Source organism: Amblyomma mixtum, chromosome 7, assembly GCF_055824585.1.
Source record: "Amblyomma mixtum isolate Tamu chromosome 7, ASM5582458v1, whole genome shotgun sequence".
Classification (NCBI taxonomy): domain Eukaryota; kingdom Metazoa; phylum Arthropoda; class Arachnida; order Ixodida; family Ixodidae; genus Amblyomma; species Amblyomma mixtum.
In genome coordinates, this window is record NC_143018.1 from 53,054,238 (window position 1) to 53,082,080 (window position 27,843).

At 46.1% G+C, this 27,843-nt stretch overlaps 1 protein-coding gene across 2 annotated transcripts in view; it reads right to left on the reverse strand.

Moving 5' to 3' along the window:
• The window catches only part of LOC149336094 (uncharacterized), a 250,884-nt gene that overhangs the window by 10,630 nt on the left and 212,411 nt on the right, over positions 1-27,843 (reverse strand). For both annotated transcript variants that reach the window (XM_089554654.1, XM_089554653.1), the window contains exons 5-14: positions 15,768-16,046; positions 12,046-12,483; positions 9,137-9,271; positions 7,750-7,955; positions 7,433-7,570; positions 5,219-5,313; positions 4,126-4,342; positions 3,451-3,637; positions 2,185-2,307; positions 1,397-1,491 (exon numbers count right to left, since the gene is read on the reverse strand). In XM_089554654.1, the coding sequence (XP_089410780.1) occupies positions 1,397-1,491; positions 2,185-2,307; positions 3,451-3,637; positions 4,126-4,342; positions 5,219-5,313; positions 7,433-7,570; positions 7,750-7,955; positions 9,137-9,271; positions 12,046-12,483; positions 15,768-16,046 (1,913 nt within the window). The remainder of the gene's footprint in view (positions 1-1,396; positions 1,492-2,184; positions 2,308-3,450; positions 3,638-4,125; positions 4,343-5,218; positions 5,314-7,432; positions 7,571-7,749; positions 7,956-9,136; positions 9,272-12,045; positions 12,484-15,767; positions 16,047-27,843) is intronic.

Below are 27,843 nucleotides of genomic sequence, written 5' to 3' on the forward strand. Positions count from 1 at the left end.
AGCCGCTGCAATAAGTAGCATGCTGTAGGGCTTGCTTTTAGTGGAAGGAGCCATTCCACACACTGATAGAGCGTCACAGAACGATCCCGTCATACTTATGAATACTTATGAATACGTCATACTTTTCAGACTAATACGCTAAAAACATTATATTTCAGTTTGTTTCAGTCGCAGCTAACATACTGTATTGAGGCCTGGGGCCTTACGTCTCCATCGTATATTGAACCCGTGATAAGGCTGCAAAAAAGGGCTCTTAGAATGACCAATTTTGTTGCACCTAGAACTCCATCACTGCCTTTATTTAAACAAAATAACATTATGCCACTAACTAACCTAAGAAACTATCGTTTAGCAATTTTTGTAAAAAATGCTATCTGCAACCCTAGCACCTTTCCTTTAGTTTCATACAAGGCTCCACCGTCCAGTTCTCGCTCAGCCGCTCATGGAAAGTTCTTGCTTCCAATATCTAACAATCATTATGGTCATCGATGTCTCCGTTTTTCTGGTGTCAAAATTTGGAATGCTATCCCATGGTCAGTCATATCTTCACCTAATACATTTAGAGCACTGAAGAATTTTTTCCTTCAAACAGAAGCGTCTCAGTGAAGCGACACTATATGCGTCTGTGGCGTGGCATAATACTACAAATCTATTGAACGTGGCAATCAGAATGTAGAATGACATTTATTTTTTATTTGGTTATATGAATGTCATACGACAGTGTTTCAGTCTGTATTTTGTATTGTATTTTGTATTGCAATTGTTTCATTCTACACCGACAAATGTGTGTGTGTTTTTTTTTGTTTGTTTTCCTCCTGAATCGTCAGTAGACTTGTTTGTATTCATTTTGGGATCCACGACTAGCCTCTGGCTAAGGATCCTTGAGTGTTTTCATGTAATTACATGTGTATTTTGAAATAAAAAGAAAGAAAGAAAGAAAGAAAGAAAGAAAGAAAGGAAGAAAGAGAGAAAGAAAGAAAGAAAGAAAGAAAGATAGAAAGAAAGAAAGAAAGATAGAAAGAAAGAAAGAAAGAAAGAAAGAAAGAAAGAAAGAAAGAAAGAAAGAAAGAAAGAAAGAAAGAAAGAAAGAAAGAAAGAAAGAAAGAAAGAAAGAAAGAAAGAAAGAAAGAAAGAAAGAAAGAAAGAAAGAAAGAAAGAAAGAAAGAAAGAAAGAAAGAAAGAAAGAAAGAAAGAAAGGAATGTTTTTTTCCTAGACGCTTCCGAAATCGGATTTTTGCAGCGCTTGAGTAAAACTTTATATCGACGGTTTTGTGCAAAGCTATCCTTCGGTATCGCAGATTTTTCCTAGTGTTTCTGCTGGTAACAAAGCACACGCGAGAAGAGAAGAAAATAAACTGACGCAGTAGATTTACTGTTATTAAAGTATTGGTCTTACCAGCAACAGTGAAAACGCAGTCATGTGCGTCGAGCTGCACACTGTCACATTCCCCGACTGGTTGGTCGTAATGCCTGCAGTGGACCATTCTTTTCCTGCAACAAGAGGATGTCTTCGATTGAACGAAAAAAAAGGCAAGATTTGCTTTCCGCAAAAAAAAATTGTTTCCTGAGATAAAACAGGAAAACAGCGAGCTTCTTTAACAGCTATGATTGCTCATAATTTGTAATTCATGTTCGAGAGCAAAAGTTGCACAAAAAAGAGCTCATTTCAAAAGCACAAAGAAAGTTATGGCGCACAAAGCGGTAATGATGTGCAGCCGTTGTGCACGAGGTAGCGAGTTCGAATCATTGCCGCGGAGGGTTGCGTTTTGATGGAAGGGAAAAGCAAAAGCAGCCGCGTGCTAAGTGATATAAGGTTACTTGAACGAACTTCACGGGGGCACGATAAATCCGAAGAACTCAGCTACAGCGCCTCTCACAGCCCACTTCGATCATGAGGGCTGTCAACCTCACATGCTAATACTAAGAAGATTGTTTGTCTTCTACATCCCACTGGAAAGCTTTAAGTTGTAAGACGTAACGCTAGGGAGCCGCCGCCCCAGGACTGTAAAGAGGTCCACCTTAAAGAATGCGGTAGTATCAAAGTTCTCATGCTATACGCGGCAAAAGTCTTATATATTTCAAAGGCGCATGAGCTAATTTCAGGTCGTTTTTCTTTTTCACTCGTCTCAGACACTCCAACAATATACCAAGAATGGTAAGCAAGAATTTGCTATATGTACTTACTGTTGTCGTCCCAGAAGGCACAGACGAATCTTTCAGGGCTGTATGTCGGGTACGAGTAGACCAACGGCTCGGACAGGTTCTCGATCTTGCTGTCGCCGATCTTTGCCGACAGGACGACTTGGCCTTTATTGCGAAGGACCAACGGGCAGGGAATGCGCATCAGTACTTATTCACCAATCGTTAGTAGCAGAGTTGATGATTTCAGTTTTGCGCCCGTGGCGGGCATGTTTTAGTGATCCAAGAAATCTCTTGGTATAGAACGCACTAAACACTGCTTTGTCTCACGGTGGAAGTAGGCGACGAGCTGTACAAAAACAGACAGTTCATAGTGCTACGATTCTGTGGAACTTAAGTGGAAACCAAAGCTGAGGTCGTGTGTCTCTTTAGGGCCTGTCGGCCTGACCACAGTGACAGTTGGAGACAGGAGAGCAGGAGTGCTGAGCAATCCCGTAACGTGCTAACAAAGGAACAGCTTAAAGAATTTGGCTCTGTTTTCGTGTGCAGATTCCTCTTCAATGCTGATGAATAATGCCTCGCGAGGCAGCGCAGACCGTTTTGACGAAGAAAAGACCGACACCACAGCGCTGCGCTGTCCATCTTTTCTTCGTCGCTGCCTCAAATTTGCACTATGTTTTTTTTTTAGCTATTGCGAATTGCTAACTAGCCCGATCAGCCACACTTGCAAGTTATACGAATCAGTAGCTCTCTTTTTCCTGACACGAGCATGGGCAGAACTTCGCGCCCGAAAGCCGCGCCTGTAGCTCCTTGAGCGCTACTGCTGGCGGCGCAGTGATTGCATCACATGAGAATACTGGCAGCAAGGCTGTAGTAATTCGAGGCTGCCCGAAAGGCACAACAATCTTCTAGCATTGTAATTCAAAACTATTCCAAGCGTTCCGCGGCCAAGGTCTTTCAAAATTAGCAACCGTGGCTCCAGTGTCACAAAAGCTATCTCGAGCAAGAGAGCGACATTATTAGGCCGGTTACAAACGCCGGATAAGTCAGTTGTACACAACAAGATAATGCAACGGCGAGATCCAATTTGAAGTGCTCCTGTTCCTATCATCTCTTGGTTCTCAGTCGAACTGTGCGGAACTACTCGGACGTGATATTTGACATTCAGCGTCCTTCCCGCACGATGCTGTAGCTTATCCATGGCGCAAACTAACCTAATTAACTGAATACGTCAGCATGTAACGGCCATATTTGGTAGCTATGCTTTTTAAGTGGTTCTGTTGAACACTCACTTCTTAACCTGCTCCTCACCTGCGCTGACGAGGGAAGCGAAGCTGTGGCGACCCGGCCTGAAGAACTTGTCGTTCCGGTAGGAGACGAACGCTATGCGCGGGCCTTTCTCCACCTCGTGGATGGGACGGTACGGCTCGCCCGCAGCAAGGCGCGAGTTGTTGATCGCCACGGACAACGCCTCGAAGGGAAGGGTGATGACGATGTTCTGTGAAGGCAGCAGGAAGTGAAGGGCACCGGTCAGAGGGGAAGAAGTAAAAAAAAAATGAAAGGTTCCAGGCTTTCTCGCCCCCCATGGTGCAAAGTATAGAGACCCCCCCCCACCTACAATGTGCCACATGCAGGATTCGTCTAAAGCTGCCCTCCCCTGCTGGCGCCAATTCCTACGTCTACAGCTACATAAACAGGAAAGAGCTTTCTAGATAATTCAGTAGACAGAGACTCTTTGAACGTGATTATTTTTTATGCGTCAAAAAATACTAGATGCCACCAGGCCACCTTATCTGAAGCCACCGGACATTCAGAGCCCGCACCCAGTCAAGCTTACGGACCTTCGTCGCCTTAGAATGAGCAGTTGTTTACGCATATCCCAGATTGGGTAATAATTAGGCAATGCATTCTGCTCGCAGTTTTATAATGGTCGCTTCGAAAAAAGAAAAGCGCTTGAGCACACAAACACCCCGCGATAGCACTTACGTCTCCACCATCCTGTTCGTCGCCGTCACCGGAGAAGTCCTCGTGGAGGTAGTGGTCTCCGTTGGACCGAAGCGAGAAGCTGAGGAAGTCCTGGCCCTGCGAGAGCAGCTTGGGGGACCAGGCCACCGCCTTGACTACCAGGTTTTCGTTCTCGATGATGAGAGCCCCTGGTCCCAGCACCACTTCGGAAGTGAACCTCTCCACCACGGAAACCAGCCTGCGCGTAGCCAACAGCATCCGTCAGGTGGCGGTTATTAAATCGGAGGCAATTTCGTAAACATATGCAGCCCTAATTATCATCATCCTCCGCCCAGTTCAGTTAACTACTGCACAAAGCGTGACTCGATGACCTACAGTTGCTCCCGTTTAGTGCCATTCATGTGCGAGTTATTATAGATCGTTTTCTAAACATTCATTTCATCTCACTATGAGTTACACGCTAATATCGTTTTTTTTTATCGTCTGGTATTCAGTGCACCAGTCGCTGGGAGTTGCTGTAAATGCTCAGCGACTGTGTGCTCACCGCCTCCACTAAGTTAGTCGCCCTCGCTGTATTCCTTTCTAAACTAACCAATTTTCGCGTTAACTAAGCTGAATCCAGACAGTTTCTGCATACTCTTTGCCTCTGCGTACTCTTTTTCTTCGCCTTTTTGATGTCCGTATACGACTACAATGCTTTTAATGAACTTTTCTTCGAAATCCCTGTCCACAAGGTACTGGACAATTAGTATAAATCGAGCGCCGCAAAATTAAACATGCCAAAAAGAAAAAAAAGCACCATCATTAATAAACGCCGTTTCAATTAAGAATTAAATACGCATATATTAAACAACACATGCGAAGAAGCAGTCAGAGCTATAACTTGAAGCGTGCGCGGTAGACTCGGAGATACCATAAGGATTGATTAATGATTCTGAGGAGTGCTTGCATATCCCTGGTTTTAAGTTCACTCGCCGTAATATATCCGAAATACGATTATCTACTTTACGTCGGAACACGAAATTTCATATTTTACTCGTGCCCTGATCCATTCACGCGTGTCTAACCAGTTTTCAGACTTACTGGTGTGCTTGAAAAACGTTAAGAAACGTACTTTTCGACGGCAATTCCATTGGCGTCTCCCTCCTCGATGACGCTGTCATTGAGCGCTAGGAAGTTGCTAATGACATGAATCATGGCTTGCGCGATCTGGAAGAGAAAGAACGTTAATCATTCCATTGAGGTCATTCACCCCTCTCCAGAGGAAGAAGATCAAATCCCTTAAGTTACTTAGCATCCCGTTAGGCCCTAGTCTCATTGTTGAAAAAAAAAAAACAGTCATTTCCATTCGATCGCTTACCACCGCTGCTTTGCACTAGAAGGGTCCTCGACCACACCACTCAACAAAAGCCGTTGGCGCCTCGACTACGTTTAGAACTGCTTGAGGTCTGGCTAGTTGCAACGTGATCACATGGAAGAAGGTCATATGCACGACAACCCGAATGGTTATGTGCAATCTACCAAGTGATACTTTATTCCATTCGCCGCCGCGGTAGCTCAGCGGTTATGGTGCTCGGCTGCTGACCCGAAAGACGCGGGTTCGATCCCGGCCGCGGCGGCTGGAATTTCTTTGGAGGAGAAATTCTAGAGGCCCGTGTACTGTGCGATGTCAGTGCACGTTAAAGAACCTCAGGAGGTCGAAATTTCCGAAGCCCTCCACTACGGCGTCTCTCATAGCCTTAGTCGCTTTGGGACGTTAAACCCCATAAACCAAACCAAACTTTATTCCATTCCAAGGAAAAAAAAAGGGAAACAAGAGCACGTGACCGAAGCCTGATAAAACTTAAGTCACATGTTCTTGTTTCCTTTTTTTTTCAACAAGAACGAAATAAAATTTCAGTTTGAAGATTGTAGTAGATTGCGCTTATCCGTTCGTGTTGTGGTTTTCAACTCGATTATCACACTTGAAGCAACGTATTTCTTGCATAGGACTGATTACGTTTTCCTTTTCCTAGCATGCATCGTATGTCCCAAAGAGACAATAGTTTGTATTGTACATTGCACAACCCCTTCAATTCTCTCGTTTTCTTTCCAGATGCTTAAATAAATAATCTCGTTGTCTGACATTTGCTACAGTACTGGCATGTGCTAAATATAACCAGGAAATCTCATTAACTGCTTCAAGAATTGACTCCCTTGTGACTTATTTCTTAGTCTTCATTGTGATTTATATTTCTTACTATGTTATTTCTTATTGTAATTTATTTCTTAGCCCAAATAAAGAGTTTTGATAAGAAGCCATTTTCACTTTTTTTCCTGCTCGCCGGACTGCGGTCATTACTACGTGATACTACCATGAGAGTAACTTGAGTTTGTCTGTGAAGCCACGGAATCCACCCACATTTTTTCAATCTTTTTTAGATGTAACACCGATCGAGGCTTTCCTTATCTTCCGTGCCACTTTTGGAGGCAAAACGGCCCGCGCACTACAAATGACCTGGTGTAAGTCGGAATCGTTGCGCATATGTCAGTAGCTCGCACTCAATATCTCGTGACTATTGGTCCCCAAGAGCTTTGCGCTGATATTTACAAATTGGAACGTACATGGAGGCTACAGGTCTTAAATAGCACGCTCGTATACTTTAGAAAAATCTCCCACCGACTTAGATGCAAATGTGTTGCATACTTGTATAATCCGGATATCGTGCTACAGTAATTAATAAATAATTAACGTTTCCTTACCAAATGCGGGCAGCAGCACTGAAATACGATGCTGTTGAGAACTTAGAACTATGAACCTTTGGCATACCCTAACATGCACTGAATATTGGCACACAACTTTATATTGCTTATATTTGGTCTTTATATTTGGCTTATATTTGCTTCCTATTTGGTCTCCAGTGGAACGTTCCATCGCTACTGGCTCAGCACCCGGGAGAATGGACTCTACAGGAGAACGCCACAGCCGCTGAACCAGAACGGCGGGTAACCGGCTATGCTAACGAGCGCAGCTATGAGCAATAGCGGTTCCTCGTTCACCCTTGAGAAATTGTAGCTTTACTGTAGTTACTATTCCATTTGCACAAAAAGGAGCTTAGCTCGGAAGCACAGGACGACAGAACAAAAACGGGACGAGCGCTTGAGCGATCCTCCAGCCTTCCCTCCATTGTCCTGTCTCCGCGCTTAGCCTGTTTGGCAAATAGTTCACCATTTCTTTCGCGTACCTTCCATTTTCATGTCGTGACATTAACACTGCCGTGTACAGGCGTTGCAGCCGAATAGTCACGTGGTCGTTTAGGAGACGCTTCCTGAGCCGCTGGGCGCTCACCTTGATGTCCTTGATGGCATAATCGACGACAGGCTCAATCTTTTCGGCCAAGCTCTGCAGCTGGTCCGGACGAATGCTGCTCGGGTCATGTGTGAGGAACTCAAGCTCGGAAGTGATATTCTCGGCCGCTTGAAAGCTCTGTGGTGGACGAAGTGTAGTAGTGGGCGATAAGTGAGACATCTGATCTCCAGGACGAAGTGAAAGGAATTTCGACAAAGTAAATTTCCTTGTGGCATATGCACAGCGGGGTAAAGCTCATGCACCGCTTGAGACCGCAAAAAGAGAAATGGTGAATGAACGTGTAGATTTCCCCTTGCCTTGTATCGGCAGTGCTGGGCCGAGGTCTTCATCCAGCCGGTCTCTCCGCTGGCGAGGAGACGGCACTTTCGACGCGCATACTTGTATTCGCTGGCCGGGTTGTACGCGCCGTACGGGCACTCCACCTTGGCCACCGACCCATGCGCCACGGGTTGCCAGTGGAAGGTGCCTTTGTCCGTCTGCTGGAACTCTTCGGGGCACGAATCTGAACGGGGAGTGGTCGCAGCGCACGCAGTTAAGAGTGTTGCGCGCCAGAACCCACAAATAGATCAATTAATTTCAGGACAGATACGGTATCCTAATAAGTTATGAAGCCCAGTGAAATCCTTTATTTCAGTACTTGAAATATAACTCGCATTTGAGGGCCTCGGTAAAACCTGTCGCCAGCAAGAGCTTACTGGCGACCAAGGCCCTCATCCACTAAGCAGCGTCACGAAAGCAAAGATACAGGCAGTGAGTCGTAGCTTTAACGAACGTAATAACGGCTGCAGTGACAGTACATAATGAAAGTACAAACTAATATACACAATAACAAAAAAAATGCATAATCAATCAGTGAACCGCCCATAGGAAAAAAAAGGGTGTTTATTCCATTTAAATTGTAGGAAAGGTAGCATAACAGCGATCTGGAGCACAGTAATGACAACAAAATGTAAGTAAACGGCGCACCACGCTTGAAAATGCGATTGTGGTCTCTGGCGCCTCGTTTTCTGACGTTAATATTTCTATTCGTCCTACTGACCAATACAGGAATATCAGCGCATGATTAGCGCGGAAGTGGGTCTCAGCCAGCCGGAAATCCATCATTTCACATTCACTTTACGAAAGGGATGCACGAAAACGACAATCGAGAAAAGCTTACTTTTTCTAGAAAGGGGGGAGGATGAGGGTTGAAGAAGTGTTTCATTTGTTTCCCAATTTCTATATGCTACCAATTGATGGTTACACATCAGCAGAAGCAAATTCTGCCGAAACCGTCGTTTTGATTAATGTTACATTCATTCATATGTATTTCCCTGGCCTTGTCTGCTCAACACTTGGCGCTTAGGTGGTTCAAAAATCTTTAAATAGCAATAAATATCCGTACAATAAACGAACTAAAGAACAAAATATGTACAACAAGCAGCCGTTACATATTGAATGGGGTACTGGTGGAATTGCAATTATGAGAACATATTATTTGTTTGATTGTCCAAGAGCTTCAGGACTCTGCTAAAAGATGAGTTTGTAAGTGCAATGTCCGTGAAAAGGAAAAAAAAACATGTCCGTGACAAGGAAAAAAAAACATGCATGCATTACTTCCAACATACTTGCTGTACAAAGCGTACCAGAAAAGTCATGTGGCTCCTATTCGGTGAGCATTCACCCAGTGACTGGAAGGCCTACCTTTGAGCTCGCACAGCGGACCATTGTATCCCGGCGGACAGCGGCAGGTGAAGCTGTTGATGCCGTCTTCGCACTCTCCGCGATTCTTGCAAGGACTGGACAGACACTCGTTGATGTTCTCCTCGCAAAGTTCTCCTGAAACGTTAATCATCTTTGCATCAATTAGAGCCGCGACACTCTTAATTATACGTAGCCGTTTTGGATCTGAAGCGGTGTTTTATTTTCAGCACTCGCGACTACAACTAATTGGTTCCCAACCGCACAATGCGCTGCATTTGTATTACATCAGGTACGTGCATCAACACTTGTCTTAATACTTCTGAGAATCTTCAGCCTTGAGACTCTTATTCTCTTCAAATGATTTTGCTCCACATTTCATGTGGCAATATCATTTAGCTCTGTCCTGCTCTGTCATTTGTCTGAAGACCTCCCAGACTTGAAACGAGATAGCGAAAAACAACGTCAATGAAAATCTGCAGACAGCTTTGTGCTGACTTTACCTGGTCACGTGATTACCACTGGCGAAAACATCAGTTTCAGCTGCGGCACACAATGACACCTCAGTAGTAGAAGCGGCAGTCTCTAGCGTATTTAATTGGCCAGCAAGAGTGCACATCCGCTTTCGGCTTGGCTTAGGCTTGGCTTATGGGGTTTAACGTCCCAAAGCGACTAAGGCTATGAGAGACGCCGTAGTGGAGGGCTCCGGAAATTTCGACCACCTGGGGTTCTTTAACGTGCTCTGACATCGCACAGTACACGAGCCTCTAGAATTTCTCCTCCAAAGAAATTCTAGCCGCCGCGGCCGGGATCGAACCCGCGTCTCTTGGGTCAGCAGCCGAGCACCATAACCGCTGAGCCACCGCGGCGGCACATCCGCTTTCATATTCCCCCTACCTCAAGGATGAAAAACAGCTCGTTGGTATGAGTGTCCGCTGCATCCGAGACCCAAGCACTTGGGGAGCCATATTGCTCTGGCTGTCATAAAACCGTACACGCTTCCACGAAACCTTTTGCCGGTTACCGGAGATTGAGGCTATGAATGCAAATTGCAACAATTATTAAGATTGGCTCCCCATTGCTCAGTCGCGAATATAGAGGGCAGGCTTATTGTAGCCGGTGCGAAACCAAATGAGACCCACCCTGGCTTACTACCACTCAGCGCTGTTGTACCTCTTGCTAGGGAATCGCTATCATCACCATCAGCATGATTACGCGCAATGGAGGGCAAAGACCTCTCCCAAGTCCCTCGAATTCAACCTGTATTTTGCCAACTGCGGCCACCGTATCCCCGCAAACTTCTTGATCTTATCCGCCCACCTAACTTTTTGCCGCACCCTACTACGCTTGCCTTCTTTGAAATACAATCCGTTACCCTTAAGGAGCAGCGGTTATCTTGCCTTTACATTAAATGCCCTGCCCAAGCCCATTTCTTCATCTCGCTTGCGACTAGGATATCATTAACCCGTGTTTGTTCCCTCACCCACTCCGCCCACTTTCGTTCTCTTAACGGTATACCTATCATTGTCCTAAACTTCAGCTGAATGCTTTTCATTAGCCTCCACGTTTCTGCCCCATAGGTCAGTACGGGTCAGATAGCGCTATATCTGAATCATTATATTAGCGCGAATGTTTCTGAGAGAAAAAGATCCTTCGGAACTAGTTTGCATCGAGCACAACTTTTCATAGCATTGCCGAACTAAAGCCCCATTAGAAAAGCAACATATGACGATTTCAGAACACTACGGCATATAGGAAAGCCGCTTCTGCTGCGTGCATAGAGCGTGCTAGACAGCCCTCAATGCTCGCTCAAAAAAAAAAAAAAAAACTGTGGACGTGAATCACTCGTAAGCTTTGAACGCGCGCTGGAAAATTACGCAAATAAAAATAGTTTAACAGATTTGCGCACCATGCCGGAAAGGTTTCTTTCGTTTTGTTTAAAAGAGCATCACTAAAGCTGTCTGGAAGCAACGAAATCTGTAGAAATGCAAAATACAAGCTTTTATTATGAGGAAGTACAATGGCGCGTTTATCTTCGGTGGCGTAAGTTTCGCGGTGGTCCCAGAGGCCGCCGGCAACATAATCAGCTACGTCACGTGATGTGCGTCTCCCTACTCAAGAAATCGCGGGCCGATTTTAAATTTCGTCTAGGACAAAAAAAAAAAGAACCGACTTCAACCCCCCAGGCCACGCACTGCTGTCGAAACAACTATCCGCACTCTTTCTCTTGCGGTGTCTTCGGTGTCGCTGGTTTCGCTCTATGCTACTCGGTGCAACGTTACTAGATTACTTTGACTCGGTGCACAACGCAGGCTTCGCCGCAGCAATCCTGCAGTGCTCTCACCACAGCTCGCTGGGTGGCGCTGGCTGCTAAGCTATCGCGGCGGCTCCTAGCAAATGCCCGATGCCTTTACCGCAGCGTGGACATCTAGGGTTCTTTTTTGTGGAGCTCCGATTCTCGCTTTTAAGCCTGGCATTTTAGAGCTATTTTTTAGTAGTCCCTAATCGAAAACCTTTGTATTCTGCGGTTAGCAAGTAGCATATGACACAGATTATTCAAAAGGGGGCTCAGTAGAAGAGCTCTGTTAACAACACGCATGTGTACTTCACCTCTGTCGCTGTATTATGATATGGAACGTAAGCAGAAAAAAAATAAAAAACACTCAAGCGACAAGAATAGTTCCTGATCTGTTCTTGGTGGCAAGGGCAGGTGTTCTATTTTTTTTGTGTGTGTGTGTCAAAATTACTTCAACCTGGTCATACTTTATTCAACCATGTTTATTTGAAGCCAGAGGTATCGCAACGTTGCTATGAGTTACCGGCTTCTACGGGTGTGGGCGCTACCGAGAAACGAACTCCTTCTTCAAGATAAATACACCGTACACTGATTCCAGAGAGAGGATGGGACTCACCCCCGTATCCGGGCAGGCACTGGCAGGTGAACTTGACGTCGGACTCGTTGAGGCACCGGGCCCCGTGCAGGCAGGGCGCTGAGAAGCAGGGGTCGTACTGGTGGCACGTCTTGCCGTAGTAGCCGTCCACACAGAGGCAGCTGAAGGTGTGCGACGCGTTCGACCGGCACACGCCGTCGTGCAGGCAGGCCGAGGGCTTGAGCAGGCACGGGTTGAAGTCGGAGCAGTTGCGTCCCGAGAAGCCCGTGAAGCAGTCGCAGCGGTACTCGCCGTGGCTGGTGTTGACGCAGGTGCCGAACGTCTTGCAGGGCTGCTCCGAGCACGGGTCGAAGTGCGCGCACGCCTCGCCGTAGTAGCCCGGCTCGCACAGGCACCGGTAGCCGGGCCGCTCGTCCGTGGTCTCGCACGAGCCGTGCTTGCACACACTCAGCAGGCAGTCTGGGAGGAAGAGAACGAACGCCGTACAGAATCACATTCAGGAATAGAACATTTCCAAGGATTTAGAATTCGTGTTTAGCACCCGAACATTTAATGTAACTTAGAGCGTGTAGAATACCAAACCAACATTCATAATTCCCTCAAGACTTTGTGGTCTGAACCTTCATAAAATATTAGAACGTTTAGAATCGTAATTTCGAATGCGAACCACCAAAAGGCCAGGAACTGCTCTTGGAGAGAAACTAAAACGGCAGTCGTGCTGGATGAAATTTCGACGTGCCCGAAGCGAGAAATCATAATTCTAAAACAAGGCTGAAAAATGGCATCAAATATGACAAACACAGCATTGTCGTAAAGTCTCTCCCAACTCCTGGGTGTCACAAAATTCGGCGCATTTTTGAAACATACAAAAAAAAAAAACGCCGCCGCGCGCACGATGTCTCGCCGGCGGGAGCCGAACGGGGGAGGAGGAAACCCCCGCGGAGCGCATAGCCTGTGTGCGTGTGCTCCCTCTCCCCTCCACCACCGCTCACCGACGCGGCGTGCGCCGAGGGAATGAGTCATCCACGCCGGTTTCTCTAGAACGTGCGAGTCGTTTCTACTGCTAACCGGGGGAAGAGCGGGAAGCCTTGCGTGGGCTAAGACATGTCCCCCTCCTCTGCACTCGGACGACGGCGACGGCGCCACGCGAGAACACGCTCGAAACTTCGAGATGCGACCCCCGACCTCTGACCAATGGGGACGCGGAGCCAGTGAGAAGAGGGAAGGGAGACAGCACTGTCAATGCTGCGTGTATGTGCGCGCCTACTCTGGCGCGTAGAACAAACAGACGTGGAAGCGAGCCTATAAAAGAAGGCGTTGACCACTATCAGTCAGGAGTCCAACTGGAGTATCTGTTCTCGCTTCGGCGAGCGCGGCTTCGGCCGCTTCTTTTTGAGCAGCGTCCGCTCCGGCAGACGCAGTTGTTGCTGCGACGCAGACGCAGTTGTTGCTGCGTTTTTTCTTTCCTTTTTCTCTTTCCTCTGATCTTTTAACTCTCTATCTGCACGTGGCAGCGGTGGTGGCTTGGCTCGAGCCAGTAGCAGGCCCGTGCCATTTCCTCTTCATCCTTCTCTCAGTCACAACAACTATCAGTCAGTCCGGACCGCCGTTTAAGCTTCATCGAAGCGCGTCCGTTCGACTCCCGGGAAAACACCACTCGGCCAGCATCGGACACGAGGCAACGGTCGCCAGTCTGCAGGACGGCATCGTCGTGGAACTCGGGTCGTCGGACTGCCGTAGTGCTCGGTGAAGAAATTGTGTTTTGTTTAACTCTCTGTCTTGTGTTAGTGCACTTTAGGTGCAATATTGCCTTTGTCTTGTATTCTCTCTCGAGTTTAACTTTGCACGAGTTGCATTGTTCTGTTAACCACATTGTATGTGTCTGTACTAGTGATTGTGAAATCCTCTGTATCGTCTCAATTGCTGTATAAACTTTGTTTTGTTTGTGAACCTTTGGCTCCGACCCATTCTCTGGCTTGCGACCAGCGAAAGCTGGGCACCGAACGCCCAAAAAACCTTTTGTCACTTGGTAGCTGGTCTCCGCTGAGCTTGCCACGCTGAGTCGAGGGCATCTCTTTGAGTCCGAGACAGCTACCCCCACACGCTCTAAGGGTGTCTGGGAACTTCCCACGTAAAAGTGCGCGAAGTGTGGGTGACACTGGGCATTCTCAAAAAAAGAGAAGACAGCTCTGTGGTTTTTATTTTATTCTGTATTCTATGCGAGGATCCGTGTGTGCGAAGTGTAATACTAAGGAAGATAATCCTTAAGGGAGACGCCTTAGGACGACTGTTCTCATCTTGTTTCAAGGTAGGAGAGCCAGACAGGAATTATGAGGGAACGAAATAGACGCCCTATAAAGGAACAAGTGCACTGCAACGGGGTATCATTCCTCCTTTTCTGGTTTATATTAATCAGGGTGTGAGAAATTTATTGTGTCAGAGCAACAAATATATTGACCCCCTTAAATACAGGGCTGGGCTGTGGTCGTGTTTCTGTGTCCTTATCAAAGAACGGGGCGGTGCTCGCCAAACTAACTACATAAAGGGATGTCCGTCCAACGTTAGATCATCGGTGCACATAGTCTCTGTGTAGACGAATTAATCGTATGACATGCTATGACATGCTATGACAGCTATGACATGCCACACAAGAGGACTGCCCGGTTTGTATCTTACCTAAAAGTGCCACAGAAAAAATCTGGAAAGGATTCATAGTGAAAACAACGCGGGAAAAACGAACGGACGACGAAAGACACAACACAAGTCTTTCCTCGTGCGTTCGTTTTTCCCGAGCTCTTTGCACCGTGAATCATTACCAACTAGCCCAAATCGCAGCCTTAATTAACCTGGAAAGGATTTACGGCGGCATTCAAACCCAACGCGCGGGCTTCTAGCAGCATTTATGGGCGTCCGGGATGTTTGCGGTCGCGCTAGTTCATGATGCTCACTGCGTTGCCTGCATTGCACGAACCACCTGACAAATGGTTCATATATACTATAATCACTCAGCTATCAGCCAATATGCACCAAAACCTGGATACCGAATTTTCCCGAAATAAAAAAAGCAATTTCAAGAAAGCGGTGGCACAGGCCAAACGGATCTGTGCTTTTATTTATCTTTAGTACCCCTGTAAACTTTAAAATGTAAATAAAATTTTGTTCATATCGCAATAATATATAATTCCACACTGCTGAAATTCTGCCGCCACCACCTTATGGCCGAACCTTGTATCTTAACACGTGGCCAAACGTCTTCTTTGCCTCGAATGAGCGCGGCTGTTCGGTGATACTCGCACCAGTAAAGGGCTTTGCTACCCCGGTTCTTGTTACATTTGTCGGTGAAAGTATATTCGCCTTAAAACTAATGAAAATAATGAGAACTTACATGTTTGGCAATTTATCGACTGACTTATTGAATGACAACCAAGTACTGAACTTACTGACTGAACGAATAACTGAGTGCGTGAGGCGGTAACTGAGTGACTGGTCGGTCGATGGAATTTTTTCTTGACTGGAACAGTTGAATCAGTACTTGACATATTTATCAGTCAAATAAACATTTCAGTACTATACAACCGCATATTTATTAATTAATAAGTAAATATTGTTTATTTATTTAGATATTTCTATACTTACTGACTTACGTTACTTATTGATTGATTGATTGATTGATTGATTGATTTATTTATTTATTTATTGATCGATCGACTGATTTAGTGGTTGACTGAATGATCTGTGCTCACAGTCGATGCGCGTGGCGAAGCGGTCCACGGGACTCCCGATGCCTTCTTCGCGGCCGTTCCAGGCGTGCACGCGGTACTCGTAGTCGGTCCAGGAGCGGAGGCCGTGCACCGGCACGCACTTGTCGGCGGCGCCCGTGGTGACGTTGACGAAGGAGGTGACGTTCTCCGCCGCCGCCCGGTACTTGACCACGTAGCCGGACACGTTGCCGTACAGGGGCCGCTGCCAGCAGATGCGCACGCTCGTCTCGTTCGCCACCACGGCGCGAGTGTTCTGGGGGTCTGCGAGGGAGAGGAGAGGGCAAGGCTCTTTAACGTATGACATTATCGTTGCCATCGCCTAGGACACACATCTGACCAAATAATACCAAAGCTGAACTTTTGCACAGAATGCTTAGGAAGCAGTTAGTACGTAGTGAAGGTAATATGAATAGCGAAAAGTTAAGCCCTGTAAACACCTACTCAGTAAAAAGCAGAAAACTGAACACACTCTTACAGGAAAAGCTGTGTTCACACTAAGAACGGCTACGCGCGTTTGTAATGTGCGCCGATGTTGTGGCAATTGGACAGCCAACGCAACAACATTGCTGAAGACCAAAATGAAGATTGTCAGCGTTAGCTAATAGGAAAGCACCGAACCTAGGCTAGGATTGGGGAGTAAGCGCTGACTGTTTACACTGAAGAAAGTGTACTAAAATGTCAAATATAAACGATGGCATCATATAGACAACAATGCTGGCGGTTTTAGTGAGAGACCGACAGACACCTCTTCCGTTAGCATCCTGCGTGGCAGCCAGAGTGAGTGAGTGATTGACTCAGGGATGTATCACAAAGCCCTCAATTCATGGTGTACGCGAGTGATGAGCATTTCCCTTATTATCGATTTTATAGCAGATGTTAGCGCTAAATACGGTCTGTCTATGTCTGCACAAGCAACTTCTCGGCATAAAGGCGAGTAGGTCAGCCGTGAAGTCTCGGCGGAGCGCTTTTTCATTTTCTTTGAAGGCAAACTAGAACTACGGATGAGCAGTATGACAGTAATAATTTATTCTAACCTCTATAACAGCCCTTAGTAAGTTAGCAGAAAAGAAAAAAAAATTGGGCAAATGAAGGTATCTATAAGCTTTCTCGGTGTGCGCAAAACTATATCCTTTTTGTTGTGATAAGCTTGAATTTCATTACATGTTTATTACCTTATTATTTAAAAGTAATTGCAGAACCAAATATTTTTTTTTATCAATACACCAGCTCATCATTATTCACTTCTTCGTCAGAAGCAAAGCAGAAAAACAGAGTGGCGAAGTAATAAATTAGCGTAACTTCCTCATGTCCAAAAAACTAGTTCAATTAGTGTCTTCGATAGAATAAGCAGGGTCCATTTGCATATTCATTGACGCGTTCCTGTTTTTCTCGAGTCTCTTAGGCCGCGGGCATTGACTGCTTGCTCATTCACTTCGCCCTCCGGCCATGGGTAATAGGTTTGGAAAAATTAGTCGAGACAAGCTTCGGCTCAGCAGATCCACAACAGCGGCTTCGGGAAACACATCGACTTGTTTTTCTTAGGGCATAGAATTGTCTAGTGCACTGAAAATACTTGCCTTTTTTTTTCTATTCGTGCACGCATACTACGTGGAACCACCTTTTCCTTTTAACATCACTGACTCCACTGCCGTATAATTTGTAGCGTTATATAGGCATACATGGCGAACGAAACTTTTTTTAAACTTCAGTCTAGGAAGACCACATCAATTGTTATTTGTGCTTAACTGAGAACTTTCTATAGCCAGTAAGTAGGCAGCATCTAGAGTCCGATGATCAGAGGCGTAATCAAGTGTTATCTGGAGAACCGATGAGGCTAAATTTCTATACAGGATATGACTATTCAAATGTCTATACGGCATTGGTATTTCAAGAGCAGAGCCTCGGTCCGCTAGCCTATTTAAAAACCTTAGCCTGTGCAGGCACTCATGAGACCATGCCTAGAATCGCGCTGATTTTATGGTTTATGGGTGCGGCTTACTGTTACAAAGCTACTGAGGCTACAAGGAACGCCATAGTGAAGGGCATCGGAAATTTCGATCACCTGGGGTTCGCGGAAAGCGACAGCGCGTAGCAACAAGGGCGAAAGGGAGACACGATAACACAGTACAAGCGCTTCCAGGATGACCAAGTGCCTAGCCCACACCAAGATATTCATCACTTTAACATGCAATGAAATCGCACAGTGCATGGGCCTCTGTAATTTCGCCTTCATCGAAATCTGACCACCGCGGCCGGTATCGAACCCGCGTCTTTCGGGTCAGCAGCCAAGTGCCATAACAACTTAGCCACCACGGCGGTAGAACTGCCATCGCGTAACATGATTTCGGCGGAAGAAAGTGTAGAAATTCAACTCAAAAGGTAGCAGACACACATAGGAGAAATAGTAACTTAATCTCTTGCGGGTAACTGTTGGTTTAAAAAAAAGAGAGAGAATAAGTGACGTTGAGCGTCGGGCAGACGAGGCGCAGTCAACTCCTAGGAAAGCGAGCCTAATGGGGGTCTTAAGTTTGAAAAACGCAGCGCTAGTCTATTGCACTACAGGGCCAACGGAAACAACCACATATGACTCTTCTGTAATGCTTTCTCGCAAAACTTCTCCTAGTTTTCGTTAGGTTAATCAGCAGGGGACGCATGCACGAGGAACGGTTAGCCAATATTCTCCTGGCTAGCACCCGCTCCCCCCTCCCCCTCAACGTTTCTTTGTTCATTACGACACTGCTTCTTGCTTCTTTCACTGTAACTGTCTAAATTTCTCCTCAGAGGGGCATCGATGGCATTCGAGACAAATCAGGCGATGAGCGGCGTACTGCTTGTTTCGAAAGATTGCCCGAGGCACATGTACTGTAAACGTTGCATAACCAGGAGAAGGACCTCGGCACTGATGTTGTTAGCTAATTAAGCTGATTCGACAAGTTCGTGTGAGCCGAGGAGAACCGTCTGAGCTATGGCTGATCCTTAAGAAAGGATAATAATAAGAGAAAAGAAGATTGCACCGGTTTGCAACAGATAAAAAAACCGTCGCTAATTAGTTTAAAGATCCAGAATTAGCTCAAGACTGCTGATCTACTTTGATTTGACCCGCCGCTTTGATGGAGAGAGTAATGCCGACTGCTTACGGGCGAGCGGAAGGCGAAGACGAAGTTCGTGGGTGGCAGTGAGCGAGTCAGCCATCTTGAGAGAGCGCAGACTATTGTGCTGTTAGGACGACCCCAAACATACACGTACCCACACCCGATCCTGGCGAACCATAGCTTCCTGGAGGTAATACATCAGACGATTGTGCACACTGCGTGTTGAGAGGTTCACTCGGCCATATATTCTGGGAATGTCCAAATTCTCCTAGGAGGGTGCTAAATATCGGCTCTAAAAATTGTAGGAGACCCTGCTGCGTAGTTGGAACCCTGAGCTCCAGCTCCGCCTCGTCCTACTGGCTGAAGAGGCCGTCGGGACGCAAGACCTCCAGGCTAGCATCTATAGTGGTGCGTCCTGCTCCCCGGACTGGTTCCGAGGGGGGCGGGGGGAATAATAAAAGTTATTTCCTCCTCGTTTGTGATGTTGTTCAGTAGCAGTGTTACTGTGCGAAGTGTTCGTTACAATACGAAGTAGCTTGAGCCCCGCAAGAGAAAGGCTGATTTTTCACAAGCGCTGTTCCTCTCTCTCTTATTTTTTGGCGCCTAAGCACCAATCCGACGGTCACCAAGCCCGAGCAAAATCGTCGCCCCTCTGTTGGCGTTGTTTGTTCGCGCTGTCTGTTCGCCTACTGCGAGCGCTCTGTCCCGTGGCACTGCCAGTATTGGTGAGGCTATTTCAGAATAACAGCATGCCGCGTACTTCGTTATAAGACGCCAAGGACACTTGGCGGCGCTTGGCTGCTCCCTTAAAAAGCCATTATTAACAGGTTCGCTTGGATATTTAGGTAAAGAACGAAGTTGAAAACTTAGGTAAGAACGAATGCTGCGGCCTACAAACACGAGCGCGCGCGCGCACGCACGCACGCACACGCACACGCACACACACGCACACACACACACACGCGCGCTCGCACGCACACACACACACACACACACACACGCACACACACGCGCACACACACACACACACACACACACACACACACACACACACACACACACACACACACACACACACGCACACACACACACACACACACACACACAGGTACGCGCGCACACGCGCGCGCGCGCGCATGAGCAGGCTCTTGTATTTTGCGAGTGAAGCGAAAAAATTATTTAGAGCAGTGTACGAATTTTGAAGCCGGTGATGAGTCGAATATTGAGCATGAGTTAGCATACCTCATGACTTCAGTATAGAGCGTCAGACGATTTACAAATTAAGCGAAGTGCCATACTTGCCAAGCACTGAACGGTAAATGCAACGCTATTATTAAGTTAACTTTTGCTAGCTGCTCTGGTGGCGTTGTAAGAGCCAGCCTAAAAAAGGTCTGCCGAAATCGACAGCGACGAGTACACTGTTCGCGAATATTTCACGAGCACAGAATTCTGCGCAGGACCAATACCGTAAATGCATTACAATGCCACTTCCGCAGTTAACTGCTGTGGCAGGAGCTCAAACTTGCAGTCACGCCTACAAACCCAATTTCGGGTTTCAAAAGCGTCTCTAGAGAAATATAAAGCGTTCATTTCATGTACGCGAACGCCTGCATTTACAGTGCGGTCGTCGAGAATGATCTCCCGACGACAACGAAATAAATGATCGGTTTCCCGGCCGCATGCGCAGCAACATGTAATCATGCATCGAGCGATGTCCGGCCAATTTTTTCACTGTACTTGTTGTTTTCATGCAAAAATACAAAAAAGTGTGCGAGAGTTCTTCACTCGTATCTCAGTTGATATCTTCTTTTTCTTTTTTCTTTTTCACTATACAGAAGCCCTGAAAAATGAACGAAAGAACGACTGTGCGTGCTCCGACAGACGAGCTTTTTTTTTAACTTGAGGAATTCATGGAACCTACAGCAGCAGTTTGATTCGAGACGCGAGCGCAGTGTGGCTTTGATGCGTTCGATGTAAAAGACTGCAATTGTAGATTCAGTCGTTGGAAATCGAAATTGCTTTTCCGATGTGTCGAGGGTATGAACCAAAAAAAAAAGAAATCTTTGGGACTTGAATTTCTTGCCGCACACATTTACTGTCGCCTGACATCAAGTTCATCGGCGGAAGTTGGACGTTTTACCTGTTCAGTACTTGCCTACATCGAACGCGTTCGGATTATTTTGTAAGCGAGGTCGAACTCTCCGAATGGGATCACAAAATTTTGTCAAAATAAAAAGAAACCTCTCATGAAAAGAGAAACCGTTGTGCATACGATATCGGGCGGAGAAGAAAGCTATTCCGTGGATGGAAGGTTGAGGGAGGCGCGTCACTCCGTAAGCGAGTAGGCGAAAGGGTGCACAAGTGCGCATGATTGATGGGTAAGGGGAGGGTGCTGATATTCGTTTAGCATTGTGTGCACTGTACTGATCTGCGCCTGTAACGCGAAGGTTGTTCCGTCGTATGACAGTTCTTGTGCCGAAAGTTATTGGACGCTTCATTGTATTGAGTAAAAAAAAAAATCGATTTCTGTTTCGAGCAAGACTGAACTGAGTTAGTTGTTCTCACCGACAGTTTATCCAGTCTGTTGATCTTAGGACAGCGTGCGTTGGAGTCAATAAATAAAGTGACCGAAATTAGTAAGAGCGATTTGGATCTATACAGGACACGGTGACATGTACGCACATTTCCGTGGTAATGACTGACCTATCCTGCCGGCACAAAGATGCTCGGTAAAAAGTTGGAGCCTAAAGAAATGGTTACAAAAAGGCTGCAAGTTGTGCTACGATCGATGCAAAAATGGACACAAAAATAACTGACAGCAGTAACATTAGGAGACTGTAAGAAGGCTGCGTGGAGTTTCGAGAGAATGCGCGCTTATAACGTTTAACTGAATTCAAACAGAGGAAATCGATATAGGCAGGTCATGGAGTGCCCAAAACGGATTTACTGACAGTGTCTCAAGTAGCCAACGGATATATAAGAGTACAAGCAGCTATCGAGGGCGGCTTGTGTGAAGTTTAAGCATAATAAATTTCGTATGTTTGTCTCGTGTATGATTTGTCTCAGATTGTGTTGTCATTTCTTTCCCGGACAACAGCAGTCTTGCCACTGAAAAAGAAAGAAGAAACATGCCTGCAATTATCTTCAGTCACCTCTGTCTCGAGCATCGTGGATTCGCAAATAAACGAAAAGAAACAAAGTGTAAAGAAAAATTTCATAAACAACCGCTGGTAGTTTTGTGTTTAAACGCGATTTATTTACCTGTACAAGTTTCACGTGTATAGTTCTGAAAATCCTCTAAACAGAAGTTCATTCGGTGTTTAGTGTGTGCACGTAATATTTTCCAAAAGGTGAACTCAGTGCATACGAAACGTCCATGCTGACCAAACAGGGGCATTCCCTCCGTCAAGCTGCTTTGTCTCTGTCTTTGCGGCTGTCTGCCTCATTTGTAATAAAGGCGAATAAATGATTTGATTTGTGTTGAAATGCGTCCTCGAGACAAAATTTAGGCGTCAATACGTAAAGGGCTTGTTTGAAATGAGTTTCTTCCGAATATACACGCTACTCAGCAAGAACCAAGAATCTTCACGCGCTGAATTACGGCACACCGTTCAATTTTGTCTCCTGATACTGGGCGAGTTTCCGCCTTGCCATTCGCGCTGACTTCCGAAGTATTTGGTACACGTTGTCCAAAACACACGCACATAATCCGAATGAGGGCAGACTATACGTTATTTCTTTAAACATCGCCATCTGTAAATCGTGGTGAATCAGAAGCAGAACAATAGACTGAACAGCAAAGCAAACATAAGGCCGCACGGGAAGTCCGAAAATTTTGAAACATTTCATAATATTCCTTCCGAATAGTATACAGCGGGAAAAAATTTACCATAACAACATCAGAACAATAGGACAAGCTGAGTGCGTAACAAGATATCTCATGCAAAATTCACAACGTTGCTTTTAAGACGCGTCGAACTTAATGCCCGGACTGATCCGTCAAAACAATATCAAGAAAGAATTTGTCCAAGCAGGGGTGTGGTTACGCCCCACATGGTTTCAAGAGCCTAGAGTATCAGTTATGCTTCTCCTACTGCGCCGCACGGCTTATTTTTGGGTATAACACCGTACTTATGGGAACGAGCAAAGATTGAAAAGAAAGCAATATTTTTTCAAGATACATCCGCGGTGATATAGTGGCTTTGGAGTTCTGCTGCTGATCCCAAGATCACGGGTGAGCTAACAGCCACGATGGCGATATTTCTATAGCGCCGAAACACAAAAGTGCTTGCGTAATGCGCGATGTCAGAGAATGTAAAGAACCCCGGGTGGTCTGAATTAATCCGGAGCCCTCCACTAAGCCGTCCCTCATAGCCTATGATCACACTTTTACTTAACTCGTTACAATGCTTATATGTAAGAAATTATATTTTTTCGAAGTGTGAAGGGCATTTTTGTAAAGAGCAACATTGCCGGAAATCGTATTATTTCTTCTATAATCAGTTGCTCGTCAACTGTAATGGTTTCACCAGAAAAAGCTGGAATGACGGGTATGACATCAAGAACCTGAGATGAACGAGGAATTTCCTTTTGTTAGAGCGAGAAAGGTCGAGCTGTGGAGAAGTCACTAGCGTGAGGGTTTCCGCACATGCAAGCCCGAGCGGCCTGCAGTTGACTAACCCCGTGTTGCTTGTTTTCTCTGCTTGTTATCTGCAACACGTACAGGACTGTTATCAGTCGCTCCGCGACGTTAGTACCCGAGATTACAATTTATTTTTTCAGAACAGGTTTACTTTAAGGTCTCTATCTTCATCGCAGCGAAGCCTTTCTACACATCACTTCCGCTCGGCTTAGCTGCTCTCGATGTCTAGACTCGAGAAATATCCGCCTCGGGAGGCCCGTAACGACGTTTTCCATCAAGCGTGCACGTCTTTGAAGAGCGCGCGAAAGCACCGTGCGAGCACTCCTCCGAAAAACAAAAGCTTTCGGAGGACTGAAAGGAACGTCGTCTCTTGTTTATAGAGGCAGAAATGAGTGTTCGAAGAATGATGAATAGAGCTTCTACGAGGCAGTGTTGTCGAGCTTGCGACAGCACGCACACACACACGCACGCTTACAGACCTGTGCGCCAGAGCGGAAGAAAATAATCCAGCGTGGCAGCAATAATGTACCCTCGGAAGAACGCAGCTCCGGATGATGAAAGGACGAGTGGAAGTTAGTTCACGGATCCATCACGGCGCTCTTGTGAACGCTTCCGCTTCTTGGAAAAGGGAACGCTGACGCGAAGACGGACGACGCTTGATATGGGGAGGAAGAGGGAGCGAGGCAAAAAGTGCGGGGACAAGAAAGGATAGGGAGAAACGGCACGTTGAAGGGAGTTGTTTAGGGAAAGTTCTTCGAGGGAACCAGCGCTCTCGCCGTGGAGGTAAATCCCGACCTACGCAGATGAAGGTGCGGAAAAATTGGGCAAGATGGGAAAGGCAAGGTGCTTGAAAGGGATGAATAGAAAAGAATGTGTGAAGGGAGTTTAGGGAGACTGCTCTGAGGAAAGACAGCGCTACTCATATTGATGGGGAAACACGGCAGACATAGGGAGTAGGGGGGAAATGGTACGAATAGACTCCTGCGCGCCGGGAGAGTGGGCTTTTCGAGAGGAAAGGGTAGCAGGGGAAGAAGGGCGATAAAAAGGTAGAGAACAGAATTCGAGGGCAGCAGCGAGCACTTCACCGGAGACAGAAAAACATGACCGAGGCCGCCGGGAAAATCGACGGCCTTCGAAGTCGGGCGGCGCGAATATAAACGCCGAGCATGTACAAAAACGAAGAACTCAGAAGTTAGAAGAACATTACGAGAAATTCCGCATTGGAGTATGTGCCACTCAGCAGCCCTTGTATGCCCTCTTCGCGAAACCAATGAGCTGCGCAGGCGCCGGCGCTCTAGAAAGGGTTCATTGTTTGCCGATAGAAGAGTAAACAGAAATAGAGGGTTCTAGAGCGACGTGAATGTGAGTGCCTAAAAATGAATAAGAGAAAGTAAACTAAAAGTGCCTGCACACTTTCTATGTTTAATTTTTGGGGCTGCTCCTGGTGCTTTTTTTAGGCACTACTTGTCAGAAAGCATTCTCAATGAAGGCAGTTTTCTCCGCTTTTTCAGGCACTTCATCCCATCAGCACACTGGCTACCGCCTCGATTTTTTTCCCTCCCTTACCAGTACTTCGTAACATCCCGAACGCATTGCCGGCACTAATACTGTGCCGACGAGATGCTCCAGATAAGTTTATGGTGCACTAGGCTGCAAATAGAAGGCAGAATGATTGAAGAAAGCGGAAGACATGTAAACGCAAAAAAATAATGAAAGACAGAACGAAGAGATTCAAGAGAAAATTCGGTTAGAGGTGGAAAGATGGACCATTTCCTGTAAAGTAAGTGAATAGTCGGACAGCTCATTTAGAACCATCGCAATTGTGTCGTTCTTATTGATACATTGAAACCCCAATACTCATTCTTTCGCGATGCTAAGCAGGATAGTAATGGTATTGCCCAAGTGGTGAATATCGGTGTTGATTCATGCATAAAGCTCCCGTCTTTTCTCGAGTTAAAAAGTGTCACACGGCCACTTCTGGAAGTCACAGTGTTTCGAGGGGCACCGCGTAAAAATAAAACAAAAATACATTCTAGCATACTTTTTTTATCTCTCTGTAACAGTTAGATGTTTTTTCACCACAGACAACAATGATTACCTAAAATTTATTAAAAATTCACAGAAGCAGCGGCATCGGAATGAGCACACTGCCCCTGCTGAAAGAAAACGGCGATAAGAAAAAGACGGACAGGTTTCACGATGAAGAACTTATTACGTAAAAGATGGAAATGATGTAACAACGCTTTGTTTGATTCTTGATATTCTCTTTTTTTTTTAATTCGCTGTCAAGAAAGGTCGGATAGTTACGTTGGATTCTCACACTTCATTTTACAGAAACATCAACATTGCCGAAACACTTTCTTTACCACCGCGGATAGCAAAGACTATGGTATCAAATTCTAAGAATATTTTCGCAACAGCTAAGGCTTCAGTTGTGTCCCCATTGCACAAAGAATATGCTCTCAGCGACGTCATTAATCAGGATACTTTTAACGGACGTCGTGCTATCCTTCTCGGGACTATAAGCTTTCTCACATCTCTCCTTCTCGGGACTATAAGCTTTCTCACATCTCTATCGTTGTGCAGCAGCCTTGTCAACCCCCGCACAACCATTCCTTAAAACTATTTCATAACGCCTATAGAAAGCATTCATCGCTTTGTAGGACTTTTGCTACGTGTTTTTGATCAATGCAAATAAAACAAAATACTCTCTAGTAGAGGCGTAAGGTGCGCCGTTGGATTGCCGTTCGAGGTAACACGTATTTAAGAAGGAAAGTTTGACTCATCAGCGCCAAAACAACAATAAACAAGCTCCTGGCGCTCTTAAGGAAACCGAAGGAAAGAAGAGACTTTCGAAAGAAAATGTAAGAAACAGGCAGAGCGCAGAGGGCTCATTGCGCGTTCGGGCATGAATGACGGCGATCGATTATGCATCGTCGATCGGAGCCGCGACAATCAATCACGACTCTCCATCTAGACGGCTTTCTACATCCCGCGTTCGCTCCGAAGGGCAGTAAGAAGCAGTGTGAGCATTCGCAATGTTTGCGGAGAAGAAGCTCGAGTCGGGGTGCAGAAACATTTTCGGGCTGAATCGCACCGGTGGCTCTGCTCCGAGCTCGCTCGATATACTCGATTCGAGGCGATGAACTCCGACGTCTTTTTTTTATTATCGAAAATGCAGCACGAGTCTTCTTTTTTTCCCTAGGATGCTGCCATGTCTTCCTTTCCCACACGACGGAGTGTAGTGCGTCTTTCTACAGATTTAATTTCTGCCCTGCTTAATTACTTACTTTCATATATGAGGCAACAATAGCATCACATAAATCTCTACACAACTGAACACAGTACACAGCAGTAAACTCCTTTAGTGGGAAAATGACCGTGAATACTTCAGAGCACCTTAGCCTAATCATCATCATCGTCGTTACCAAAGTTATCAAAGTCTTTGCCCTCCCCGACTGCAACGTAACTGTTTACTATCATTAAGAGGAAATGTAATTTATGTGCAGCAATTCCTATCGGAGAATGCCACCATCGATATGCCTGGTACGAGTGGCCATCTGCAGGGCAGGCGTCTCGAGAAATGCACCGTTTATACTGCACGCTTTGCCGCTCCACTGACCACGTGAGTACAGTAGGTACTGGCATGTAGCTAAATTTCGATTACAACAATGAGAAATACAGAACTGCATGGATGCATGTGCAGCGAGGGAGAGGCGTATGCTAGTACTTACAGAACATGGCAATATCAGGTGCGTTGGCTCAACAAAAAGCGCGCGTATGCGGCAGAAAGTTTACGTATATTAAGGTGGATTTAAATAATGGTAAACAGGGTATGTCTCCTAATTTCACAGACGGGGTTTTCGCAGTACCCTCCGGCAATGGCACCGTATGTCTGAGGAGAGAAAGCCTCTGCCTTTTTTTTCATCCTCTCGGTTTACAGTTCCTTCGTGGTCATTATTCAATAATAAATATATGAACGGAATTGCAATCGACCAGGTAAAGGCGACGAAGGTAATGATTCGTGCCTGCTGCCACTCTAGTCTTGCTTACACCCTCCTGGATACTGCATGACTTGTCCTCTTCCCTCGTCCCCCACTGTCACACACAGTGTTCACACCTCCATGTTTTCCCTCTCGCCTCGTTTTTATGTGACAAGCAAGGCGACTTTCCAGGCACTCGGCGTATGTTTGTCGTGCCTGGTATTGCCGTGCCTTCTGAGATTAGAAGCTTTCTACACAAACTTGCTTGTTCATGTGCGTTAGATGGCATTTTGTGCTGCGTGTGTGCGTGCGCGCGCGTGTCTCTCTCTCTCTCTCTGCGT